This window comes from Dasypus novemcinctus, chromosome 13, assembly GCF_030445035.2.
Source record: "Dasypus novemcinctus isolate mDasNov1 chromosome 13, mDasNov1.1.hap2, whole genome shotgun sequence".
In the NCBI taxonomy this organism is placed as follows: Eukaryota; Metazoa; Chordata; class Mammalia; order Cingulata; family Dasypodidae; genus Dasypus; species Dasypus novemcinctus.
In genome coordinates, this window is record NC_080685.1 from 90,968,606 (window position 1) to 90,993,701 (window position 25,096).

General features: G+C 61.0%; 1 protein-coding gene across 4 annotated transcripts; it reads left to right on the forward strand.

The window, feature by feature from the left end:
* Positions 1–24,881, forward strand: CDK18 (cyclin dependent kinase 18). Of its 4 annotated transcripts, none has more exons than XM_023583099.2 (16): positions 1–123; positions 16,018–16,164; positions 16,369–16,556; positions 17,098–17,223; positions 17,866–17,922; positions 18,788–18,902; positions 19,092–19,186; positions 19,432–19,494; positions 20,094–20,217; positions 20,346–20,466; positions 21,218–21,315; positions 21,537–21,642; positions 21,759–21,801; positions 22,411–22,501; positions 22,814–22,891; positions 23,494–24,881. In XM_023583099.2, the coding sequence occupies exons 2-16, from the start codon at positions 16,035–16,037 to the stop codon at positions 23,526–23,528; spliced, it is 1,470 nt and encodes a 489-aa protein (XP_023438867.1). In that variant the 5' UTR covers positions 1–123; positions 16,018–16,034; the 3' UTR covers positions 23,529–24,881. The 4 variants fall into 4 exon arrangements, with proteins under 4 accessions (XP_023438867.1, XP_012386440.2, XP_023438868.1 ...); XM_012530986.3 differs by having other exon boundaries at positions 121–240; XM_023583100.2 differs by having other exon boundaries at positions 121–240; positions 22,837–22,891.
* The last annotated feature ends 215 nt before the right edge of the window (positions 24,882–25,096 follow it).

Genomic DNA, 25,096 nt, shown 5'->3' on the forward strand with positions numbered 1-25,096 from the left:
GCAGCCCCGAGCCCCGGCAGGGACCCGGGCAGTGCGCAGAGCGCAGGGCACGGCGCGCAGCCCGGCGGCGCCCCTGCCGTCGTGGGCCGGAGCCGGCGCGCCGCGGCCCCCGGGACGAGCGCGGTGAGTCCGGCGGGCTTCGCGGTGTGTCCGGCTGGCTCCGGCGGGCGGCTCGCCCGGGAAGGAGGAGGGAGGTCGAAGGAGGAGGGGGCGTCGCGGCTCCCCGTAAACCGAGCAAAGGTAAGCGGAGCGGCTCTTAAAGGCGCAGTTCTGCTTTTGCCCTGGGGAGAGAGGTCGGAGGGAAAAACCGGAGCGACGTAGGGAGATGGGAGGTCGCAGTTCGCCTGTGTGTCGTGGGGTGGGTGATGCGCTGTAAAGGGCCCTCCCAAGTTCAGGTGCTTAGGTCAGAGAGCTAGTTTGCATTCTCAGATCCGCCCCCCTCTCCCCAGGGAGTCTCCATCTGGGACCCACTTTGGCCCCTGGGCACCCGCCTGAACTCTACAAAGTTTTTCCACCCAGCGCTAGAGCCAGGTGTCTTCTAAGAGCCTTTCCTTCTGGGAAGGGCGAAGGTCAGGAGTCTCCGTGATGAGAGTTCCCAGGGTTGCGGGGCCGGATCGCCCCCTTGAAGGGCTAAGTAAACCCTGTTGAAATTTCCAGAGCGGCAGTCTTAGGAGTGTGTTGGAGGGGACGGGGCCCCCCTGCAGGGCCCGGGGGCGAACGTGGAACCGCGCGTGAAGGCCTGCTGGTGGCGGGGGCGGGGTGCGGACCTCTGGAGGTTGCTGCCTCCTCCCTCCGCCCACTGGAGAAGACCAAAGGGGCAGTGTCCCCCCACCCCCGCAGCAGACAAAGGGTTAATGTAGCGGTGGGAAGTGGGGGGGGGGGGAGGGGCGCGGCGGCTGGACTGAGGCTCAAGGGTTCTTCTCTCCCTATACGTGGGGAAGACCTTCGGAACCAGAAATGGGCCCTGGGCCAGAGGCCTTCGCTGTCTCCCTGGTTGGGGTGAAGGGTTTCTGGGCGCTGTCCACAGCCGTGTGGCGGAGTCGGGCTGGACAGCCTGTCACTGCTTTGCTAGGCACCTGGCCTGTTTGTGCTTCTCTCTGAGCCCCTTCCTGCCAGTGGGGGTGGGGGGGCGAGTTGGGGTGTGAGGGGTGGGGACCAGCTCCCCAGAACCTCCTCCCCTGGCTCCCGCTGCCGTCCGCACATCCCCACCCGCCTGGGCCGGGTGACTCACTGACACCAGGGGCTTACCCCCACTGTGTCAACACCCTGGGAGATTTGGCATGTTGGCGTGGACCCCCACTGCACAGGCAAACGCCACATTCCTGGACACTGGCCTGAGAGCAGCATCTTCTCTCAGGACATGGCTAGCTGCATGTCCTCAGGCATCACCTGCTTTCAGCCTGGCTCTGGACAAGGCCGGGGAAGGCAACACTGGCTGCGGGGTTGGGGTTTTGGCACCCCGAAGGCGTTCTGGGGAGAGGGTCACCTTGCCTCAGCAAAGCTACTGTCTCAGTGTTACCGCCGGGCCAGCCACCTTCTGTGCAGCTGATGGGCTTGTGGGGTCCTGATACCCCCTCACCTCTGTACCCTGGGTGTGTCGGGACCCCACTGACCCTTAGGTTCCTAGGACCCTCCCTGCTGGCTGCCCACACCTTGCCAGGAGAATGGAGCCTTCATTCTTCCCAAATTTATTGTGGTTTCCAAAAACCAGGCACACTTTGATAAGTTGTATCTGCTCTCTGCATGCCTCAGTGCATTCATTGAAAACCTACTGTGTGCTAAGCACCGTGTCACAACAACCATATGAAGGCTATATCATCATCCTCACTTGACAGGCGAGGGAACTGAGCCTGGGAGACCAGCTCTCCCAAGGTCACACGGAGGCGAGGTCCAGCCCACCTCCACCTGACCCCAAGCCCCTGCTCTCCGTCTGGCTCCATCAGGGAGGTCCCAGCCCCCCTGAGGTTCTCTGGTTCCGCATCAGTCCTGGGGGTGGGGGGGGAGGGATGAAGGGGGGAAGAGGCACTCTGAGTGATGAGACTCCCGTTAGTCCTGTGCCAGGCAGAGCCAGGCTTCTCCGTGGGCCCCAGGGGAGCGGGCCCCAGCGCTGAGAAACAAGCGGGTTTGGGCTGAGATCTCATGGGGCGGCTCGGCCTGTCTTAGCACAGCCCCTCCTCGGGCCTGAGGGGCTGCGTTCATCCCCCCACAGACCCAGCCTTGGTCCTCTGCCTGCTGGGCCTTCCTGCCTCCCGTGAAATGGGCCCCACAGCGTAGGCAGAGCCTGGCTCGGCTCCTCCCATCTCCTCCCTGCTGGGCCTCACCTTTTGGGGCCCACCCTGTTTGGGACTTTCTCAGCAACACCTCCGTCTACTCCCTCCCATGATTCCCTCTTGACTTCCTTAACTGAGCCTGAGACCTCAAGGGGAGGGAGAACCTAGGGTCTCGTGGGAATCCAGCTCCACCGCATACCAGCTCTGGCACGTGGCAGATGCTGAATAACCAGCGGCCGTAGAGATGGTGGTTATTCCAGAGGGGCTTCCTGGTGACTGCACAGTGCCCAGCCCAGGGGCAGAGATGGAAGCAGGCTTTCCTCCCATGTTAGGCTCGGGCCTCGTCCTGCTCTTCCGGGGTGTGTGAAAGAGAACCGGGGAGGGGGGAGGCACCTGCCAGGAGGGGACCAGGAATCATGCCATCGTGCCGTGGTGGGCTCTGTCCTCTAGTTTCCAGAGCGTGACTAAGGCGGGCACCGGGGGCTGGAGATCACCAGCCTCCTGCTCCAAGGGGCCTCAAGCAGGCCTCCCTCCCCCAGAGCCAGAGGACCCTCTGAATTGCAGTCCCTGTTCTGCGCTCTCTCGTCCCCGAGGCACCTGATTAGCTTCAGCTCTTTGGGAACAGGTCACATTTCTCTTCCCTGGCCCTGTGTCCCGCTGTGACCCCTTCTCAACCCACTCTGGACCCTTTGCCTTCACGCTGCAGGCATCAGCTGCTGAGTGGGCACTTTCCCATCTCCAGGGGGCGGGAACAGACCAAGGTTAGGCCACCACGGCTGCAGGTCCATGCACGTGCGCGCGCACACACACACAGAGGGGGTGGGGCCCCAGGGTGGCTACCGAGCTGTAGCTGGGCCTGGTAGCAGCTGCCCGGTGGCACAGCAGCAGGTTGGGAGGAGGGAAAGCTGCAGGTGCCTCTCAGCCAAGCCGGCTGTCTGCAGGGAGACCTGGAACCTCCCAGCTTCTGTCTGCAGCAGAGGGTAGGGAGGGGGCGTAAGGAGAGTGCGAGGTTTGGCTTTGAACTGGAAAGGCTCTTGAGACTCCCTGACTGTGTGAGGGACCCTTGTGAGACCGAGATGAGGGCACCCTGGTCTGGGAGACATTGGCCAGATCCTTTGGAGGGCCAGCGGCGGGACCCTTCTTCCCAGAACTCTTGATAATGGCCCCCACCCTGTGCCACCGCATGCCACCCCCCACCCCCCCAGACGGTAAGTTAAGTCTTCCCTGGGAAGAAGGATTGAATAGAGATGAGATGACCCAGGAGACAAGTTGCTGGTCGGTACATTCACTCATTACTTACATGCTGAGTATGTGTCTCTGGTCCATCCTAGGTGGACTTCGGGGCCAGTTCAAATCCTGCTTCTTCCACTTGGTAGCTGGTTGTCTGAGGTTAGGTCGTTTGCTCACCCAAGTTTCAGTCTCCTCCTTTATGAAATGGGTTGGGTAATAGTACTACCTCGTCCGAGCTAATGGTCACGAGACTCCTAGCTTTGGGCTTGACCTAACGTCCTCGTGGATGAGGGGTGGCAGACGGAGTCAGCCCGCGATATTGGCAGCCCTCAGGACCCTGGCCTCTGTTCAGTATCTTTTGAGAAGTGAGGATCCCTGTAGAAACCAGATCTCGGGCCGCAAACTGAAAAGGGGACTCTGTTTTTAAAACACTTCTGTCTTCCCCGCACTCCAAATCCCCTCTCCATTTATCCTCTTCTTGGGAAGCGCCAGCAGAGCTCCAAGATGATTTCTGTCCTCACACCCTGCTTCCCTAAAGAAGTCTGCCTTCTCCTGGGTGGGGAACCAGGGCATCTTCTTGCCTCTGGCCCCAGCCACCAAGCACAAAGGACCCTTGCTAGGTGACCAGGCTCAGTAGGGGACAAGGCTGTCCCTCCCGGTGTCCTGGCGGGATCCACTGCCTGAGGCCGGTGTCCCAAGCAGGCGGTAGGCCCTGGGCTGGTGAGCATCGCTCGTGATACAAGCTGTATGGGACTCCAGACTGGCTCTCCCGGCAGGGCACAGGATGAGGCCAGCAGGGGGGTCACAGCCCCTCCCTGCTTCTGGCACAGTGCCCGGCTGGCACCCTCTCCTGCCGGGCTGGGCACCACGCTCTGTGCAATGCCAGACCCGCCACGGCTTCTTCCCTGTGGAGGGCGGTGCGGGAGCAGGCTGCTGGCCGCCCTGGCCGTGGTGCCAGGTGGAGGGCATACCGTCTCGTCCTCCTCCTCCCCTCACTCCCAGCCCCGAGGGTGCAGAAGAGGCACTGCACACAAAGTCGCAAGCCTCGGTTCTAGTCTCACCTCTGCCTGTCAGTCTGTGCGGCCTTGGGTGAGTCACGTAGTTTTCCCTTCTTCCTCTGAAAAATGAGGGCACAGGCCAGGGGATTTCTAAAGCCCCATCCAGGACTTTCGCCAGTCCTGCTAACAAGGTGAGCTGTGCCCCGCGGTTCCAGAAGGGACTCAACCTTCTGCTCCTCCAAACTTTGGCTGCCCCACCTGAGGCCTGGGTACCTAGTCCCTGCCACCACTCAGATGTGCAAGGAAACTCTAGAAGGCTTCACCCTTACCTGAAAGCAGGAGAAAAAGTACCTTCCAAAGGAGCAGATGCTGGCTCCAAACCACCACACAAGCACTGGGTGCTCAAGGGCAGGAGTTGGCAAACCGTGGCCCGTGGCCAAATTCAGCCTACCACCTGTTCTTGGATGGGCCATGAGCCAAGAATGGTTTTTTAGATGTTTTAATGATTGAAAAAAAAAAAACCATAAAGAAGAATATTTCAATGGCACTTGAAAATTATATAAAATTCCAGTTTTAGTGTTCATAAGTCAAGTCTGATTAGGTGCAGCCACTTGTGTATGTGTGACTGTGGCTGTGTCTCTTGTGACAGAGACCATGTGGCCTGCAGAGTCCAAAATTTTTACCATCTGGCTATTTACAGAAAAAGTTTGCTGACCCCTGCTCAAGGTAATCATGGTTCTTTCTCCCCAGGCCTTGCTCGGAACCGTCCTGGAATATCGGTATGATATTCCTTTTCATTTATAAAGAAGTAGGGAGCAGATAGAGCTCGGTGGTTGAGGCCTGCTTCCCATGTCCGAGGTCCTGGGTACTGTTTCTTCATTACATAAGCAATATATGTTCATGATTTAAAAAGTAGCAAATGCCCGTAAGCAAAAGGAAGGCATCTGAGTCACCCCCAGCCCACCACCCAGATAGAACCGCTGTTAGCATTTTGACTTTTCTCCTTCTGGATTACACGTGGCTTGTATTTCTATGTCCGTGTTTAAATATATCACACACACAGCTTTTACAAGTTGTATATGTCAGCCCTTTTCACTCAAAAACACATCTCATTCTAACTCCTTGCTATCTCCAGGCAGTCCTAGGCCCAGGGGGTAACTCTAGTTTCTCAGACCCTTGGGCCACAGCCGCACTGAGATGTCCAGTCCCGGCGGGCAGCTGGTCAGCGCGGCTGAGGCTCAGGGGCCGGGGAGGCCAGAGCGGAGTCATCGGCATGTGGGTGGTGGTTTCCACCGCAGGAGAGGATGAGATCACCCAGGAAGAGGGTGTCAAGAGGGAAGAGCCAAGGGCGAAAGGGGAACTCTGGGGAGTGCCCCATACAGGGGCCAGGGGAGGAAGAGTCCACCGGGCCCTGAAGGGGGAAAGACTAGGAGGAGAATGAGGAGGCCGGAGGGGGCGGCTGAGGCCTGGAACAGGGCCTGGCCCAGCCGGTGCCTGCGAAAGCAGCGAGTGACAAACCAGCGCCTCCGGCGAGGGGCCTGAGCTCCAGGCGGGTGGGTGACCCTGACACGGGGGACATTTAGAAAGCAGTTGAGCAACTGTGAGGCCTTCGGAGGCTTCGCAGAGGAGGCCTTAGAGCGGGGAGGGCCCGAGTCGCTGGAGAGGAGGTGGGGAGGGGCTGGACGGCAGTCCATCTGGGCCCACCTGGCCTGGTGGAGGGAGGAAAGGGAAACCCGGCTGACCAGAGCCCCAGCCAGGCAGAGGGACCTGGAGGCGTCCCTGGGGCGACATGTAGCTGCTCCTCTAGGCTGGCCACTGGGAGTGGAACGAGGAAAGGCTGGAGAAGGCTGGCCAGGGGCTCCCGTCAGAATGAGGGCAAGGGGCAGTGTGGGCCAAACTGGTGGGTGGGTGGGGCTGGGAGTGGAGTATAAATAGGAATGTCATCTAGAAATGCTGGGAAAACCCTCCCCTCCTCGCTCCTGGTCATGAGACCGGGAGGTCCCCAGGGATGCCCAGGGCTTAAAGGCCCCTTCAGTTCCATTGCTAAAGTTGGGCATGGAGAGAAAAACTGAAGGGCTGTTTGAAAAGGTCCCATGACAGGCCACCAAGAGAACTGTGTTTCCTGCATCTGGAGGAGGGAAGGCTCGAGGGCGGGTAAACTGGATGCTCATCTCTTCTATTTATTGTATAGGAGACGCTGGGTATCATCATCTGCCCTAAAGCAAACGGAGAGGAAACAGACATAAGCTATTTCCTTTGGGATTTAAGTAAGACATGAAAAAGGGCTTCCAGACTTTGGGATTTTGAAAACGTGAGGCTAGGTAGGTGAGGGGCCTTCCTGGAGGGTCTCTCACGGGCTGTTCTCACGGCCGACAAGCTCTCCCCTCCTGGCCTGCACGGCCCTTGCTCCTGCCTCTGGTCTGGATGCCCAGGGAGCTCGGACATGAGCTGGCAGGAGGCTTGCTTGTCCCATCCTAGCACTCAGAAATCCAGAGCCTCTGGATTTCAGACCAGCCTTAGCTGGGTCCCTAAAGAGGGGTCAGAAAGAGAATCCCAGAAGATGAAACGTGAGCCTCCACTCCTGGAGCCTCAGGGAAGCCAGATAGGCCCGCAGAGTGGGTGCGGGGCCGGTGTGGGGGCTACAGCAGAGCGCCAGGAGTGGGGGGCTGAGCTGGATGGTGCACCCGAGGGTGGGTGCTGTGCGCGCCTGGCCACACCCATTCCCCACGGGCTCTGGAGGCCCTGGCCAGGTGGCTCTTCAGTTTGAGCCTCTCATGAGGATTTCCCCCTTCCAGGTCCATCTCTCACTGTGGCTGGCAGCTGCAGACCTCCCTGGGGGAGGGGGCTGCTGCTTACTGTCCAGCCCTCCATCCCCCCACCTTGGTCCTTAACTGGGACCAAGACCTGGGCTGGAGAGGAGGGTCCCGGGGCTCAGCTGCGGCCTCGCCCCCCATCGCCAGCACCTTGGGTCCAGTGGACAATTGACTCCCCTGGCAATCCTCCCACCTCCGGACAGCTCCCAGAACCAGGAATTCCCAGTGTTCCAATATCCAGGAGCTGAGCATTTGTGGGTCCTCTGCGCTGGCCCCATGTCCCACGCCGGCCCTGCTGATGCCCACTGTGCCACTCCGCTCGGCTTCCCTGAGGCTCGAGGAACGGAGGCTCACATATCACGAGTGGGACCCAGCCATGGCCCTTGGAAAGCTAACAGGCGTGTAGGCAAGTAGACACCTGGGGCCAGGTGCTCTGCTAGGGGCCGTCTAAATGCTGTGGGGGCTCAGAGGCGGGGCCTCGCCTGGGGGCACAGCGGGGCTTCAGGCTAGGGGAGAAGAGGTGAGGGCGAGGCCGAGGGCGAGGGCGAGGGCGTGGTGGGAGGCGGCCGGGGAGCCACTGCCGAGCCCTGAAGCTGAGTGCGGCTTTGCTGGCTTTCTAGCCCCTATAGCCTCACCTCTGCACCCACCCCTCTCTTGGTTCTCTCTCTGAGACCCGAGAGAACTGCAGAGGAAAAGTGTCCCAGGGCTTCCAGGACCGGTGGTCTGCACAGCCCCTGCTCGCTCTGGAGTGTTAGAAAGAGGATGAGGGGGCGGCGGGTCCCCCTTGCTCAGGTTCCAGCTATGGAGAGTGGAGCTGGCCCAGAGAGGGGAAGAGAAACCCAGAAACAGGCAGACCGAGGGGAACGACCACTTACTGCACACAGACTGTGCCCTGCAGAAGGAAAGGGGCCCAAGGTTCGGTCTCTGTCCCCCCGGGCCCTAACGTTTATGTAACATGATAACATTACTGCGTAAAGAGGCTTCAGCAGGTCATTAAGACCCTGTGGACAGATGGGCTAAGCCAGCCCTTCATTCCTTCGTTCCGCATTCACTCGCTGAGCTCCTGGCAGGTTCCTTCCACTATTTAAGGCACAGGGGAAACAGAAATGATTAAGACCCTATTTTTGTCCCGAGGAGTCACAGTCCAGTTAAGAGTGTGTACAGGCTGCTATGGAAGCAGCAAGGAGGAAGCATCTGATTTTACCTAGAGGAAGGAGGTGTGGTCGTGCACAGTTCCCAGGGGAAGCAACACTGGAGTTGAGTTTTGAAGTGGTTTTACCAAGGGGAAAAATGAGGAAGGGCATCCCGGGCCAAGTGAAGGGCATGTGCGGAGTCATGGGGCGTGAGTGTGGTTTGCTGGGAACGTCAAGTACACCCGGTAAAACTGGAGAGCGGGGAGAGCTGGGGCTCAGGAAGAGGCAGGGATCAAAACACACGGGCTGAGTTTGCTGGGCCCTGGAGCTAGGATTGTTCCTGAGGGCCGTGGGATTTTAAACAGGGAGAGATGTTATCAGCATGCTCCTGAGAAAGAAAAGTCTAGCAGCCTTGGTAATTGGATTGGAGGTTAGGTTTTATCCCCATTTAGCAGGCAAGGAAACTGAGGCATGGGGTGTCTTCCCAGGTCACAGTTCTAGCACGTGGAGAGCTGGGACTTCTTCCTTGACACCGAATGTCAGAGAACTTTAGAGCCCAGGGCTGGGCGGCACGTGGCCCTCACTGTGGGGTGTTTGTGGTTAGAGTGGTTAGAGTAGGGTGCTGCAGAGACCACTGGTGCATTTGTCCAGAGCGCAGGCAACCCTGGGCCCCGGGCTCTTTGCCTCCTGACCAGGCATCGTGCAGGTTTGCCCAGCTGGCCCCGAAGGCCTTCCCCGCCTGCATTCCTGGCAGAGGCTGTGCGAGGCCTCTCCAGCTCCGCCGCTGTCCAGGGCATCTGCTCACGGGGGCTGACTGCAGGCCTGTCGTGTCCCACTCGGGTCTGGCTGCCTGGGGCTCACAGCCCCTCCCGTCCAGGCCAGAGCTGGGGCAGGGAGAGGTCAAGGATGAGGCTCCAGGGCTTTTGCTTCTGCTGCTGCTTCGGCCTGACAGCGGAACCAGGCAGCCAAGGGGTGACTGGCTTCCCCTGAGGTTTGTCACAGGCTGGAAAAGGACAGCCTCCCACTACGCCAAGCGGGGTCAGTTAGAGGGTGAAGGAAGAGATGCTATCGGCCCGGCTCCCTGCAGGCAAGTTACCCCGGGAGGAGGGCGTGAGTCTGAAGCCTCAGCTCATGACGTCTGCAAACCTGCTCAGCCTTGGTCTCCAGTTCTTTTGAAGCTCGCCCAAAGTTCCAGAACGGCTGAGTGACCGAGGGATCCGGGGAGGACGGGGGGAGAGAGGGAGACAGAGGGTGTCACCAGGGTCCTGGCAGGCGTCAACCTCTGTGGCTGGGCCCGGACCCCCTCGGCTTCAGAAGGTGGGCAGCTGGGGGTTCTGTCTGTCAGCCCCTGTCCCTGGGCCCAGAGAGACTGACGTTGAAAGTAAGGAAAACAAAACCAAAGCAGGGACATGGGGGCAGCACCTAGCTTGCGCCTGGAAGCCAGTAGGTGCTCCACACGTGCTCGTGAACCCGACAGACGTGCCTGCTGTGTGCCAGGCCAGAAATGGGTCAGAGGTGACGATCCTGTGGTTCTGAACAGGTTGTCCCGGCGGAGGGCCACTGGCGCTTTCAAAGACCCATGAGCCTCCTACAAACAAAACCAACAACAAGCAAACTAAGGGAAGAAACCAACCCGGGAGAGCCGATGTGGCTCAGTGGTCGAGCGCCAGCTTCCCACATACAAGGTCCCAGGTTCAAGCTCTGCCCCCGGGACCTCAAAAAAAAAAAAAAAAGACCCATGAGACTTGAGCAGTGTGCCGGGGATGTTGTCAGGACCCGGAGCAGAGCCAGAGTGGCGGGGAGAGGGGAGAGGAGAGGCAGAGAGGAAGGCAGGGCCCAGAGCTGGAAGGACCTGGGCTGCGGGCTACGGGGTGGGAGTGGTTCCAGGAAGGCCAGGGGTTATCCCTCAGGGTTTTGCTGAGAGGCAGCTCAAAACCAGGCCCCCCAGAGGCTAAGAAGTGGACTAACCGTCTCCTCTCCTGGAAGCTCTTCTCGGGTCCCCTGGCCGCTCTGCCAAGCCCCCTTCTCTGCCTCTGTGATCTCCAGGGCAGGGTGCCCCAGGGCAGGGGTTAGGCCCGGGACCTGGCGGAGGTTGTCCCGGGGGTCGGGGACAGTACGCTGAGCCTCTGGCCTCCATCCTCCAGGCTGCCCCTTGGGGCTGGCCCAGCCTGCCCCGCGGGCCCTCCTCCCTGTAGGACGGGGCTGAGGGCAGAGCCAGGTCCTCTGAGGGTGGTGGCTGGGCCCGCCCGCCTGGGCTTGCCGAGTTGCGTCCGTCCATCCTCCTTTTGGTGGCTGGCCCTTCCCTCTCATCCGGCAGCTCAGGCCTCTGCCAGGCCTGCCCCCTCCCCTGGTCCACCCTGGGGTCTCAGAGCATGAAGTGCCAAGAGGAGGTCTGTGAGCGAGGCCTGCTGGGAAGTTTCTGAAGCCTCTTTCCTGGTCTAGCTCTGTGTTTGAACAGGAGCTCGAGAGAAGAGGGGAGGAGCTAACCTTTCTGGGCCAGCACCTCTCAGTGGCTCTGCTCGGATGTCCGGGGGACATCGCACACGGCCTGCTCCAAACCCAACCAAAACCTCCACCCCCACCCTTCCTCAGGGCTTCACAAAGGGCCGCTCCAGCACTCCAGTTGCCCAAGCCAACACCTTCTGTTGTTCTTGTCACCTTTCTCACACCCTGCACACCACCTGTGGTCTGCAGAGCCCTTTGACTCTGCCTTCAGAATAATCCAGAACCCCACGTACTTCTCACCCCTCCACGGTGTCCCCTCCGGGCCCTCTCTCCCCTGGATCCCCGCAGCGGCCTCCTGACAGGGCTCCCCGCTTCTCCCCTTGCCCATGTACGGTCTGTTCAACACGGCAGCCAGAGGAGCCACTCAAACCCATGGGGGGGGCATGTAAGCCCTCTGCTCCAACCCCCCCATATCCCACGAGGTCCTACACAGGCTGGCTCCCTGCTCCTGTCACGTTCTCGGCAGCCACGCTAGCTTCTTACTGTTCCTGGCACACACCAGATTCGCTTTTGCCTCAGGACCTTTGCACCTGCTTTCCCCAGATTCCACAAGACTAGCTCCCTCCCCTACTTGGAATCTTTCCACAGGTGTCACAATCTCAGGGAGGCCTTCTTAATTTATTTAAAATCACAACCCCCCACCTCGTGCGCTCCAGTCCTCTTTCTTGCTTTTTCTCCATTGTGCTTATCACCATCTAACATCCTGTGTATTTTATTTGTTTTATTATCTGTTACCTCCCCTCCATTAGAAGGCAAGCCCCATGAGGGCAGGATTAATGTCAGTTTCCTCTACAAATGGGCTCTCAGGGCCTAAAACAGTGCCAGGCAGATTGTAAGTGTTCAATAAACCGTTATTAAATGACATGGGGAAAATATAATTAATGGAACTTATAGACTACAGTTAACAATAATATTGTACAGTTTTTGTCACAAAATCAAAGAAAGTACTATATTATTGCTGAAGGTAAAAAAGAATATGGGATTTGATCTTTGTGAGATATGAAAATGATAAGGCTTTTCTTTCTCTTCTTCATTTTCTCCATTACCATGGAGACCTTGACTACGTCATTTAACATAGTCAATTTAATTGTTCATCTGTGTATCTTTCTGAACACTAGAGGAACAGTTGAGTTTGTTGTTGGGATTAGATGAGATAAAAGTGCCTGGGCAGAACTTTTAGAAGCTAGGTTTCCATAACTTGTTGAGCTGCCTTTTTCTATTATTTTATTTTTTGAATTTGAAAATAAAGTCTGGGAATTTTGAAAACATCATTATTAAATGAATAAACCCAAGGCTAAGTTCATCCAAATCACACAGTCTGCGGGGGGCAGCACCAGAATTTGAACCTGGGTTTGCCTGGCGTTTAATTCAGCCTGGGAAGGGAGGAGAGCCGCCGGGAGGGGAGGAGAAGAGACCTGAGGGAGAAAACAGCACCCACTGGAGCCCAGGCAGCAGGAAGGGGACAGGGAGGGAGGTCCCATTTGGGAGAAGGAGCCGTGTGGTCCCGGCGCTTGTGGCCTTGGCTTCAGCCAGGGAATTGCTGCGTCATTTTGCCCAGGTCAGTTTTCCCCTCGCAGCCTCGGGCCCGCGTGGGTAAAGCAGGGCTGGAATGGAGGGTCTGAGTGTCTTCCTGTCCAGCCTTGCGGGAGTCTGGCCCTTTCACGCTGGATGCACAGTGGCCTCCGGGCAAGGGCTCAGGATCCTGCCCGGCTCCTCCTCCCTCCTTCTGTGCCACCCGCTTCTCTGGCACCAGCAGGAAGTTCTGGGTTGGTGTGCGCTCAGGAGGAAGTGCTGGGAGGTAGGCTGAGAGCCCGCCCGACCTACCTGGGTGGGGCCAGGTGGGAAGGCTCGGCTGGAGGTCCTGGGGGGCCTCTGCTTCTCCCCCGGGTCCCTGGCCAGCCCAGCACCCCTGGACGCCCATCTCCCTCTTGCCCTGGCACCAGTTGCACGAGGACAGCCCCAGATGGTTTCTGGCCCCAGGACAAAAGCTACACTGTGCCCAGCCCTGGGCTGGCCTCGGGCTGGGTCACACTGAGCCCTTCTGTCCCCAGTTGGGGGTGAGGGGCAGACAGCACCAAGGTGACAGGGCTTTTTCCTGTCTCCCTTCCCCCTCGACCCCCAAATCTGTGGAGCTGACTGTCCCAAGGGAAAAGTGACAGAAGCCACCCTGTGTCTTGTGCTAGAGAACAACAGGCCATTCACTGCCCAGTCTGCCCTGTCACACCCAAGACCCTGCCGGGTTCAATGCCTGATTGTCCCGAGCAGAGAGAGGCATCCACTCCCTGCGGCGGTCACCACCCCCAGCCGCCTGCTCCCCTGTCACCATGAGGAAGTCCATCCCTCCATCTGACCTCCATCCCTCCTGCTGCAGTGACAGCTACTTCCTCTTGGTCTCTTCTCCGAGGCAGGGGGACAACAGCCGGTCCCCATCCCTCCTGCATCCCTTGACCCCCACATTCCTGCTCCAGTCAGCTGCACCCAGTTCTACCCTCCCTCTGGCTCCCTTTCCCACCCTCCAGCCCACCCCAGGCACAAGCTGATGGCGTCTTGCTCCTAACTGCACCACGGGGAGAGCAGAAGCGATTAGGGCTGGTTCTTCTTCGTCTGGCAGAAATTGGGGGCCTCCCTCCCTGAAGGTTTTTAATGAGCTCTCCTTCCCCCCTACCCCACAGTAAGATTTATAGCGGCTACTGGGAGATTCCTGAGCCACAAACTCAACACGCTGTCCCATAAATCCCGGGCTGCAGGACAGCTTTATGGGGAGCCCTCTTTTTATAAGGGGGCGTGGCTGGCCCCTCCCAGGCAGAGCTTAGGTCTCTCGGAGCGAGCCCGGCGCCTCCCTCCCCCTTCCCACCCACCAGAAGAGCTGTGACTGAGCCGGCAGCGAGTAGCCAGCGACCCTGTGCCTGCTTCCAAAGCAGAGTCATTTCCTTCCCTTCTCTGGAGGCCCTGCAGCCCCTGCCCCCTCCCCAGCTCTGAGGATTCCCCACCTTGGCACAGGGCCGGGGAGACAGGCAATCTGGAGCCCCGGGCAGGATGCCAATCCCGAACTGGACCTTGGATGCCTCCAGGTCCAAACCATTCAGGATGCTTTTTAAAAAATACAGGTTCCCAGGTGCCATCCAGAATCTGATCTTTTTTTTTTAACACTCCTCCCCCCCAGTACTCCCTGGTGATTCTGATGTTCGGCCAACTTTGAAAATAATTGACCTCTACAGTGGGGTCGTCTCAGCTCTTCTGTCCTGCTGGGAAATGGGAGTCACCAGGGAGGGAGTGTCCGGGTCCCAGGGGCTGGATGCTGCCTGCAGAGTGTGAGGCGGGCGCTGCCATCTGGGAGCTTCCTGGTTCTGCGAGTCCTGCAGCCCCAAGACATCACCCAGCGCCGCGGAGGAGCGGGAGGAAGTGGGGCCGGCCTCAGGGAGGCAGCGGGCTTGGCCAGGGGAGCTGGAAGGAGAAGAGGTCGCAGCTACGCTCTCTGCAGCGTGGGAGGGCTTCTCAGGGTAGGTGTCACGAGACCCTGAGTGCCTTGAAACAGGGACCATGCTGTCCTCCCACTGCACCTCAGGGGCTAGCACGGTGCCTGCACGTGGGAGACGCCCGCCCACATTTGCTGGGCTGCGCTCAGGGAGATCCCAGGGCCCACTGGCAGATGGGGCTCGGCTGGCAGCGCAGACAGACACCTGTGATCTGAGGGGCGCCGGCCTGACCCGTCCCCTGCTCTGGGCTCCGGGGAGCCAGAGGGCCACAGCTTAGCTGCATTTGGGAGTAGCCAGGAGCCTTCAGGCCCCAGGCTGCCTGAGGACAGAAGGATGTGGTCATTAAGCAAAGCAAACATGTCACTGACCCATAATCCTTTAAATCGGAAGGATCCAGGAGGGGCCCAGTTGCCGGAGGGGCCCAGTTGCCTTGGCAACGGGATGCCGGGCATCGGCTGGATGAGAGCATCCTTCCCGGGAATGGGCTGTGTCTGGTGCGTGGGCAAAAGCTGGGGCGGGGTACACGGTGGCTCCCTCCCGTCACAGGGCTGGTTCCTGGTGCCTTCTTGGCAGGTGTGGGTGGGGACCCCTGAGAGGCCTCTCGGTTCAGGCCCTGCTGCAGTTGAGGGAGGTGTGGGCAGAGCAAGATGGGGCGGGTAGCTGCGCTGGGAGCTTCTCCAACAATGGAGGGCAGGGGCGATGGGGCAGGAGGGAGAAGGGAGGTGTGTGGGAAGAAGCACTTGCAGGAGCCTCGCCAGGACGCCGGCAGGGCAAACCCTCATTCAGAGGGCACGAGGGAACCCCTGGTTCTGCTCCCTGGTGGGGAGCAGAGCAGCTTGCTCCTCTCCCCCATCATGTGCAGGGAGCACTCTGCCTGCGGGCAGGGCTCGCGCCCCCCTTTCCCTGGGGTCCCCTTTGTTTTAACTGCCGTGGCCTCCCTTCTGTTCGCTGGAGAGGAGAGAGGGCTGCGCCAGCTCAGACCCACATTCCCTCCCTCGCCCCCTTTCTCCCTTCCTGTCTCCCGGGAACCGGGGCAAGTCAGGGTCCGTGCGAAACGGGGTCTGGAGCAGGTCACGTTGTCAGGGTGTAGCTCGGAGCCGGCTTGAAGCAGAGCCTGGCCGTGCAGGCTGCTAGACTGGAGCTCCTACACGCTCGGGGTGCAGAGCTGCTGGCCTGGGGCCATTCTGGAGCCTTCTTGCCACCCCAGCCCTTTTCCAGAAGCCTCCAGATCCCCGGCAGCTAAGGGCCAACGTCTGGCCCTGGAGGACTCACTCACTCGCTTGTGCGTCACACTCACCGCCGTGATCCCTGCCGTGTCCCGTCAGTCGGTGGCACTGTGACCACCTCCCAAAGGACAGGGAACCTCGGGGATGCGAGTTGGGGGAGGGGGGGAGAGGGGAGGAAGAAGGTCAGGCCGCCCCACACGGAGCCCAGAGGCAGATGGAGAAGGCGCAGCGCGGCGCGGTGCTGCCCCCAGAGTCCCCGGTTCGGCCGGAAGACAGAGCCCAGGGTCCTGCCTCACAGAGCCCAGGGTCCTGCCTCATGTTCGGTGGAGACCTCCGTTCCCACCCGTTCCTCCTTCCCCGTCCCAGGAGCGGGCGGCTGCCAGATGACCATGAACAAGATGAAGAACTTCAAGCGCCGTTTCTCCCTGTCGGTCCCTCGCACGGAGACCATCGAGGAATCCTTGGCTGAGTTCACTGAGCAGTTCACCCAGCTCCACAACCGGAGGAATGAGGGTGAGGGGTCATGGGGACCCTCCCTGAGCTACCTCCCCGCCCCCGGCACTCCCCAAGAGCCCCTCCTGCCTGTCGCGAAGTCGCCTTCAACCCTCTGTCTTCGGGGGCTCCTGGCAGCCAAGGGGGCAGGACGGAGGTGGGGGCTGGACTCCCCACCCCTGGGACACAGAGGCAGGAAGGGGGGCTGATGCCCGTCCCTCTCAGACCTGCAGCTCGGACCTCTTGGCAGAGATGCCCAGCCCGAGTCCAGCACCTTCTCGCCCACGGAGAGCGGGCAGGACCCCCCGCCGCAGTCCCCCAGCCTGCAGTACCGGAGGCACAACCAGCGCCGCTTCTCCATGGAGGTGAGGCGCTCCGGGCCCTGCCACGCTGGCGTCACTGTGCGCCCGCAAGTAAGTGCGTGTGAGGGTAGTGGCCTTGCAGCCAGACGTCGTGGGTTCAGATCCCAGCTCTGCCACTGCCTGGCTCTGTGAGCGTGAGCAGTGACGTCACCTCTGGGCACCACAGCCTGCTCACGTTTAAAATGGTCATCGTGAGGATGAAATGATATATGCCAAGTGCCTGGAACATTCCTGGCACATTGCAAGGGCTAGGCTGCTTGGCTGCTAGTGTTATAACTATTATCACATGCACGTGCCAGGTATAGGAAATGTATGCCTGCAGAACCACAGCGCCTGCAGGAACCTGGTTCACAGAGGGGCCGCTGAGGCCCAGAGAGGCAGGGGACCCCCCGAGGGTCTCCCCGCAGCCCCAGGGTGTTCCTGTAGGTGGCTCGGAGCACGTCTGGGAAGGAGCTGAGAGCCTGGGTCCCAGCCCGCGGCCTGGCCCTCCCATGGTTGCTCTGCAGGGAAACCTGGGTGAGAAGCGAGGGCCCCACAGCCCTAGCTGCCTGCAAGCGAGCCCTGGGTCCCCTTCTCGTCCCGGCCACCGTAGGACATCAGCAAGAGGCTCTCCCTGCCCATGGACATCCGCCTGCCCCAGGAGTTCCTGCAGAAGCTACAGCTGGAGAACCCAGACCTGCCCAAGCCCCTCAGCCGCATGTCTCGCCGCGCCTCCCTGGTAAGTCCCAGAAGGTCAGGGGTCAGCGGGGTGGGCACCCTCTCCCCAGCACCCCCAAGTTCGGTGGTGCCCAGTCCCAGCTCGGGCCTCTGGCGCCACCTGCTGGCCCCAGCTGATTCCAACAGCCCATCCTCCTAGCGCGGCCTCTGCACCCCGGGTGGGCCCCAGGGCCCCGGGAGACCAGCTGGTCGTGCTTCCCAGTCCTGGCAGCCTGGGGGCATCTTACAAACAGGCTTCTGGGCCTCACTCCAGATGCCTACGGCATTGAGCTCTCTGGGTCATGAGGCCCAGGAATCTGTTGTTGAGGGCTGGGAAGCTGAGCTAGGAAATGTGCTGATGACTGTTGGGGAGGTGGGTTCTGAACCAGACGGAAGCTACAAGGAGATAAAGGTGCAGGAGCTGGTGCTCCAGGCGAGACGCACCCGTGCTTAGAGTGTGCCGCAGTCCCCGGAGGCTGGGAGGGGCTTAACCTCACTCTCCCAAGGCTCCTTCCTCTATCCCAGGGATGAAGGGAAGAGGAGAAGGATTGGCGGCTGCCCTCCCCTGCTCCCCTCCGTTGTTCCCTCTCTCTGGGGGTGGAGGAGTGGGGTAGGGTCTGCTGCTGTGGCCTTCATGTCAGGACCCTTCCTCTCTCCCTCCCAGTCTGACATCGGCTTCGGGAAACTGGAAACATACGTGAAACTGGACAAGCTGGGGGAGGTAGGAGGCTGGTGTTTGCTCTCCTTGGGTTGGTTGGACAGAATGGCTGGGCCTTTCCTGCCCCCTTCCCGCCCACTGCCCCTGCCTACGGAGGGCATGACCTTGGCCCCAGAGTCTGGCCCCGCCCCCGGCAGGTGTGAAGAGAGCCCAGGTCCTGAGGCAGGGCAGGGGTATGCGGCCATCCCCGGGTGCTGGGCAGAACCCAGACTTTTTTGTTTTTTCCCCTGAAAATACTTCTTACCTGGGTCCAAAAACCCCAGCTCCACCATTTACTATCTCTGTGGCCTTGGGCAAGGCACATGACCTTACTCTGTGCCTCAGTTTCTTCCTCTGTCAATTGGAGATAAAAATTGTTCTCCCTCATTGGATCACGTGAGGATCAGGTAAGTTTACCTGCAGCACTTAGACGCTGCCTGGCACATGGTGAAACACTGTGCAACGATTTGTCATTCCCATGCCCACCCACTGAGTCAGGCTTGGTGTTCGGGGCTGGTCGGGGCAGGGGAGGTCCAGAAAGGAGAAGGGCACAGCCCTTTCCCATGGGGCACCCATCGAGGGCACCTACATGTAAAGTCAGCATAATGTAAGGAAGAGCAAAACTGGTGTTTTATATATATACACACATGCAGGTGTACCTAGTGGGCTGGCGGCTTAGAGGAAGGAGCGATTCATTCTGTGAGATGGGGCTCGAGACTACTTCACAAGGGAAGTGGGCTTTGGAGAAAAAACAATTTCAGTAAAGGGAGGAGCAGGGGGTCGATACTCAGGCTGAAGTTGCAACCCAAGCAAAGGCACGAGGGGAGGGGGGCACTGGGCAGAGGAGAGCCCTGACCTGTGCCTGAGACCGCCGGGGATCTGGTTGCAGGGCACTTACGCCACCGTCTTCAAAGGGCGCAGCAAACTGACGGAGAACCTGGTGGCCCTGAAGGAGATCCGGCTGGAGCACGAGGAGGGGGCGCCCTGCACCGCCATCCGGGAAGGTACAGCCTCCTGGGGTCCTGCGCCCCTCCCAGGGGCTTCTGGGAACACCCTGCCCCCGGCACCGGGGAGGGCGGCTCACTGGCCTGAGTCCCCGTGGAAGGCTGGGAATGAGGGTCATCGATGGCGTGTGGACCCCTGGGGCAGATCCCAGGGAGTGTGAGGGACGCGGGCGGACCCTTCTCCCGCAGTGTCTCTGCTCAAGAACCTGAAGCATGCCAACATCGTGACGCTGCACGACCTCATCCACACGGAGCGCTCCCTCACCCTGGTGTTCGAGTACCTGGTGAGCTGGGCGGGGTTGGTGGCCTCCTGGGGAAGGTCCAGGCGTCTTCTTGAGTCAGGTTTTCAGATGCTCGGGGGCAGGGGGCGGGGAGCAGACAAGGCCCGAGGATTGGGGGCAGCTCAGAGCCAAGGGCCTGTCCCCAGCCCCCTCCCCATGGCCAGGGAGGGGCTTCCCCACCTCAGGCTGAGTATGACTTGTGGCCAGGGTTCAGGGCAGGGTGGGACTGAGCCAGCTCTGTGTTCCAGGACAGTGACCTGAAGCAGTACCTGGACCACTGCGGCAACCTCATGAGCATGCACAATGTCAAGGTGAGGGCCTGGGTAGCAGCGGCTCCCCCTGCCCCCCCCATCTTGCACCCAGTGACCTGAAGCCCAGCATGGGAACCCCCTCTCGCCAACCTGGCCCCAGCTGCTGTGGCTGCTTATACCGTCCAGGGTAGGAGGCAGGGAAGGGCATTGCCGTGCTGAGCGCCGTCCCACGCACACAGGTACAGGCACGGCCTCTGCCACTCTAGCTGTTGATGCCAACCTTCCCCGTCGCCGTCTCTGAGCATCAGTCCCCGGGTATCCAGTGGACCATGAGTCCCTGCCAGAATGCAGGGAGGCTGCCAGGGGAGCGCAGAGGGGTGAACGACGTCTCCCGGTGTTTATTAAAGCATCGAGCAGTGCACCCCCACTCAGGCAGCCTTCCTGACCGGCCAGGCCTCCCCCGCGGCGCCCCGGCTACAGAGCTCACCTGGCACCCTCGCCTCGGCAGGGGTTCCCTCACGTGGATCCTGCATGCAGCCTGCAGGATGGGCAGGAGAGCCAGGGGGCTTCTTCAGGGGCTTGTGCCCCGCCTGGGGTCTCCCAGATGTGACATGCTCCCACTTCTGGGGACTCACCTTTCTCCTCCCTCGACCCCCCAGATTTTCATGTTCCAGCTGCTTCGCGGCCTCGCCTACTGCCACCGCCGTAAGATCCTGCACCGGGACCTGAAACCCCAGAACCTGCTCATCAATGAGCGGGGCGAGCTGAAGCTGGCCGACTTTGGTGAGGGCTGGGCGCCCACCAGGGCTGGGGAGGGGGGCCTGACTCCTCTGGGGTGCACAGTCTCCCCGAGATGGTGGGGTTGGTCTCAGAGGCTGATCAGGCCACCCCCGTGGGCATGTCTGTTGTAGGACTGGCCCGGGCCAAGTCAGTGCCCACAAAGACCTACTCCAACGAGGTGGTGACCCTGTGGTACAGGCCCCCCGACGTGCTACTGGGCTCCACGGAGTACTCCACCCCCATCGACATGTGGTGAGCGAGCGCTGTAGGGGCCCGGGGAGGGGGCCTGTCTACACCTCCAGACGCCCTGTGGCCACCCCGTGGGCCTCTGGGAAGAACCTCCTCTCCCCCTTTGACTGAAAGCCACGTGGTGACCTGCTGAAATGGGCCTTAAAAAGTGAAGGCTGACCTGGACGGAGGTTTCCCCGGCCCTAAGCAAATCTCCAAGGCTGAGCTTCTCGAATGTTCCCTCGGGGGCATGTGGGGGGGTTTCCAGGTTTGGAAAGCATACGCTAAATTTATAGAAATTAACGTGCATTCAACTTGGTGTGGAATGAAAAATCAGCCCAATGTTAAGCTCACACACAGGTTTCTAAGGAAGAACCACTGAGCCCAGGGCCCCGAGGCTCTCTAGGAAAATGGATTCATACACAGTTCTCTTCTGGGGCGGGCAGGGGGGGTTCACAGAGGGAAAAGTCTGAGACAGCCCCGCTTAAGCTGTCACATGAGGGATGCCTGTGCAAACCCAATGCCTGAGAATGAAAGGGGAGAGGGCGAAGCTTCCCGGAGCCCAGGGCAGCTCCCTGTAGAGGCTGGGGGTGGCAGCTATGCCCTGTCCAGCCACCACTGCCCCCAGCCACCTCCCCCTGCCTCCGAGCCATCCCCCACCCCCCGCCCCCAGCCACCCATAGCAGGGCGTCATTCGTACCCTGGTGGTGCAGGCCCAGGAAGGGCCGGCACGAGGAGGCCCAGTCTGACGGCCCCTGCCCCTTGCTCCCTGCAGGGGTGTGGGCTGCATCCTGTACGAGATGGCCACAGGGAGGCCCCTCTTCCCAGGCTCCACGGTCAAGGAGGAGCTGCACCTCATCTTCCGCCTCCTCGGTCAGTCTCCGGCAGCTCCCCGCTTACACCACCAGGGGGCGCCAGAACTCTGTCCAGCCCAGGCTCCTAAAGGGGCAGGCGAAGCTGCTGCGGCCAGCCCTCAGTAGGCGGGGCCCGGTACCCTTTGCCAGTCTCTACTCCCCCCTCCCACATCGCCCTCCCCCCAAGACGGCCGGGGTCCTGACCCTCACCCATGCCCCTCCCATCCCCTCTCTCCCCAGGGACCCCTACAGAAGCCACGTGGCCAGGGGTGATGGCCATCTCGGAGTTCCGGGCCTACAACTTCCCCCGGTACCTCCCCCAGCCGCTCATCAGCCACGCCCCCAGGTAGCCCGGACTGCCCGCGCCTCCCGCTCCTGGCCCTGGCTGGGGAGAGGGGGGCCTGGGGGCACACCCACCTCCCCTCCCTGCCCACAAGGCCTCTCAGCTCCTCCCTCTTGCAGGTTGGATCCTGAGGGCATCAACCTCCTCACCAGCCTCCTCCTGGTGAGTGTCCCCCCCCAGCCCCCCCCAGGGGACTTGGGGAGGCAGCCAGCAGGAGCGGAAGCCCCCACATCCCTCCCTGGACCCGAAGCCCCAGCTTCTGTGGCTCTGGGGCTTCACACTGCTATGTCAGAGTCAGCTCATGCTGAACTCACGCCAGTTCAGACCCACTCACTACCTGTGGAGCTTTGGGCGAGTTCCCTGCCTTCCACTGCATCCATAATGCGTATTTTGTAAGGTGGTGAGGAGAAATCTCAGTTACGCAGTGCAGCGCCTGTCTTGAAGTGGGCACACAAAAAAGGGCGTTGTTACTAACGGATGCTGTGTATCGATGTTCTTGAAATTACATTATCCTCATGGCCACTTTCACATGTGCATGTCATTCCCGGGAGCAGGTCCTTCTTCTGAAGTCCCATTTCTGGTTCTCTCCTGAGACCTGGGAGCCGGGGCCCTGACCTGCCTGGGCCCTGACCTGCCTGGGCGTGGGTTGGAGGCGGAGGGCAGGAGGCTGACCGCGGAGGCTTCTCAGGCTAACTCGGGGCCCTCCCCTCCTGGCTGTCTGATGCGCGCCGAAGGCCGTCCCCTCCCCAGCCAAGGCCTGGTCTCTTTCAGTATGAATCCAGGAGCCGCGTGTCCGCAGAGGCAGCCCTGAGCCACCCCTACTTCCGGTCTCTGGGCGAGCACGTGCACCAGCTGGAAGACAGTGAGTGGGCCAGGGAGGCCGGGGAGGACAGGGTCAGTGGGAGGAGGCGGGCAGCAGAGCTGGAACCAAGAGGCCATGGGCCCTGGGTCCGGCTGAGCAGCCTACAGCTTCCCCATTTTGGGTTTGCATTTGTAAACAAGGGCACTGGGTACCGGATCTAAGAGGCCGGAAAGGCCCAGAAAGGGCCCCCAGGCCAGGCCTCGGTGACGCGCTCGCTCCCGGCTGGTGCGCTCAGTGGCGTGGGGGTGGCAGGCTCCCAGAGCAGGGCCGGCACCCAGCCTTCTCCCTGCCTCTCTCCTCTCCTCACCCCAGCTGCCTCCGTCTTCTCCCTGAAGGAGATCCAGCTCCATAAGGACCCGGGCTTCCGGGGCTCGGCCTTTCAGCAGCCAGGTAGGGGCCTGGCCCCCTCCCCACTTCTCCCGGGGCCTCGGGGGGCCTAGAGCCAAGGGGTCCCTGGAGATGGGCCCAGCAGCCCCCTCCTGGGTCTCCCCCACACTGGCCTCCCTCCAGGGGAGCCCATGAGGATAAGGGAGTGCTGGTCGCCCTGTCTCCTGCCAGGCTTCCTTCTCCCAGCGCCCTCCCCTCGCCCCCACTCCACACAAATCCTGGGTCTGACCAAGCTGCCGTAGCCTGGCAGAGGCGCCTGCTGCCCCGACGTGTTCTCTGCAGAGTCCAAGCCCTCTAAATAGCCTCCAGCGGGGGAGAGCTGTACTTTGTCTCTGGAAGAGTCGATTGCCTGTGGCAAGTGTTTCTTAATCCTTAAAAGACCCTTTGGAAGTAGGTGCTGTCACGTCCCCCATTTCCCAGCCAATGAAACTGAGGCTTGGGGACGTTCAGTCACAATGCCAGTTAGTAAGTTGCGGAGAAGAGATCTGAACCCAGGACCGATGGCTCCAGGGCTCGCTCTTGCTCAGGCTACTAGAGGAACCTGTTCTGAGGGGACAACTCAGCCTCCTCCTGGTGGTCCCACCTCTTGCCCCTCCTTTCTCCAGGCCGAGGGAAGGGCCGGCGGCAGAGCATCTTCTGAGCGGTAGCCCACCCACCAGGGCCGAGGCTGGGGGCTGAGAGGTCACGCCAAGCAAACTGCGGGCAGGACGGGCTGCGCCGCCCTGAGGACTGAGAAACGTCCAGAAGACAGCCGGGAGCCCCGCGGGCCGTGGCCCTTTCCTCTCCCTGCTTCCCACGTACCTCCCTGGTGGCCTTGGCCTGGACGTCACTGCCTCATCCCCTGGGGCTGCTTTCCAGGGGGGATCCCGGCTGTTCCCCACCCTGGGCGCCAGCACGGGACAGGAGAGGCCAGGGCAGGCTGAGTGCTCTGCCCTGAACGCAGGCACCCCCTCGAGGCTCTGCCTGCCTCCGTGGTTTGGCACAGCCCCCTTGCAGCTCCTCGGAGCCCACCCATCTTTCACCTTCCTGGCACATCCCCTGGGGTCCTGGCCTGCTGCTGCCAACACGTGTGCCAAAGCCCACCCTCGCCTATGGGGCTGGTGTCCCCGGAACCCAGAAGGAGTCTAGCCCAGCCCTTCTCACCATCGCCCGTCCTGTGCCCTTGGCCCTCTCCTCGCCCATGGTCCCCTGTGCCCTCAGGCTTAAGCAGGACGTGACAGGTGCCCTGCTCAGCCCAGAGGTGGCCTGGTACTGCCAGCTGCACCCCCGCCACCCTCTGCCAGCCCCCGCACTGTTTCCCCAGTCTGAAAGGAATTGCCTTAAAATGGCAGGTGGCAGGGTGCTTGCTGCCCTTGGAGCTCTGACCCCAGCCCCTCCCTGTCCAGCACTCCCCAAGAACGGCTCCCACTTATCACCCCCGAGCTCCGATAAGCTCTCCTGGGCCAGGGGCCTGGGGATGGCACCTAGATAGCCAGGGTCACCCTGACACCGGTGCCAGGCTGACCCTGGCTCCTTAGGGCTGGCCCAGCAGCCCCCTCCCCCCCGGCCCCTCCTTCCCAGGTGGGCCCTGACCTTGCTGCACCTGCTCCCAGCACAGCCTCCCGGGGCCCCCCTCCCCAGAGGAGCGCTCACGAGGCCTGCGTGTAAATGTCACTGTCTGCAGTGGAGGGAGGTGGGAAGGCTCAGATTCTGAAGGCCCAGCCCGGGGGCCCTCGAGAAGGCTTCCCCTCCCCGGCCCCTGCTCAGCTCACCTGGTCAAGGCCAGGGGCTCCTCAGCCCTGGGCAGAACCTTCGAGGGTAGAGGCCAAGGGGAGGCCGGGCCTGGCCAAGCCCCCTGCCAGCCTGAGACGCAGTCCTGGGGGCCTCAGAACTCCCCCCCACCCCCCTGCTTCTCCCCTGGAGGAAAGGCTCCCTCCACTCCCCCACTGTACTGTGAATGTCCTATGACGCGGCACAAAGACAGATAATATATTTAATTCATGTTGTACAGACAGGAACGAGCGTCTCATGCAGAAGAGCTGATCTTGACAGATTGATGCCAAAGACAGAGGCCCAAGGCCTTCCCTGGGCCTGCGGGGTGTGGCTGGGGCCGCGTCCTCACAGAGTGCCGAGAGGTGAACAGTGTGTATCGCCGAGCCCACCCTGGGCTGTGGGCGGGGCGCCCTGCACTGCCTCCCACCCCCCAATACATTCTGCACGCTGCTGAGT

Bases quoted from the DNA above. Each gene is read 5' to 3' on its own strand.
- CDK18 (XM_023583099.2), top strand. From the start codon at position 16,035: ATGACCATGAACAAGATGAAGAACTTCAAGCGCCGTTTCTCCCTGTCG. The intron at 17,923-18,787 runs GTAGGAGGCTGG...ATCTGGTTGCAG, and splicing joins AACTGGACAAGCTGGGGGAG to GGCACTTACGCCACCGTCTT. The intron at 21,643-21,758 runs GTAGCCCGGACT...TCCCTCTTGCAG, and splicing joins CTCATCAGCCACGCCCCCAG to GTTGGATCCTGAGGGCATCA.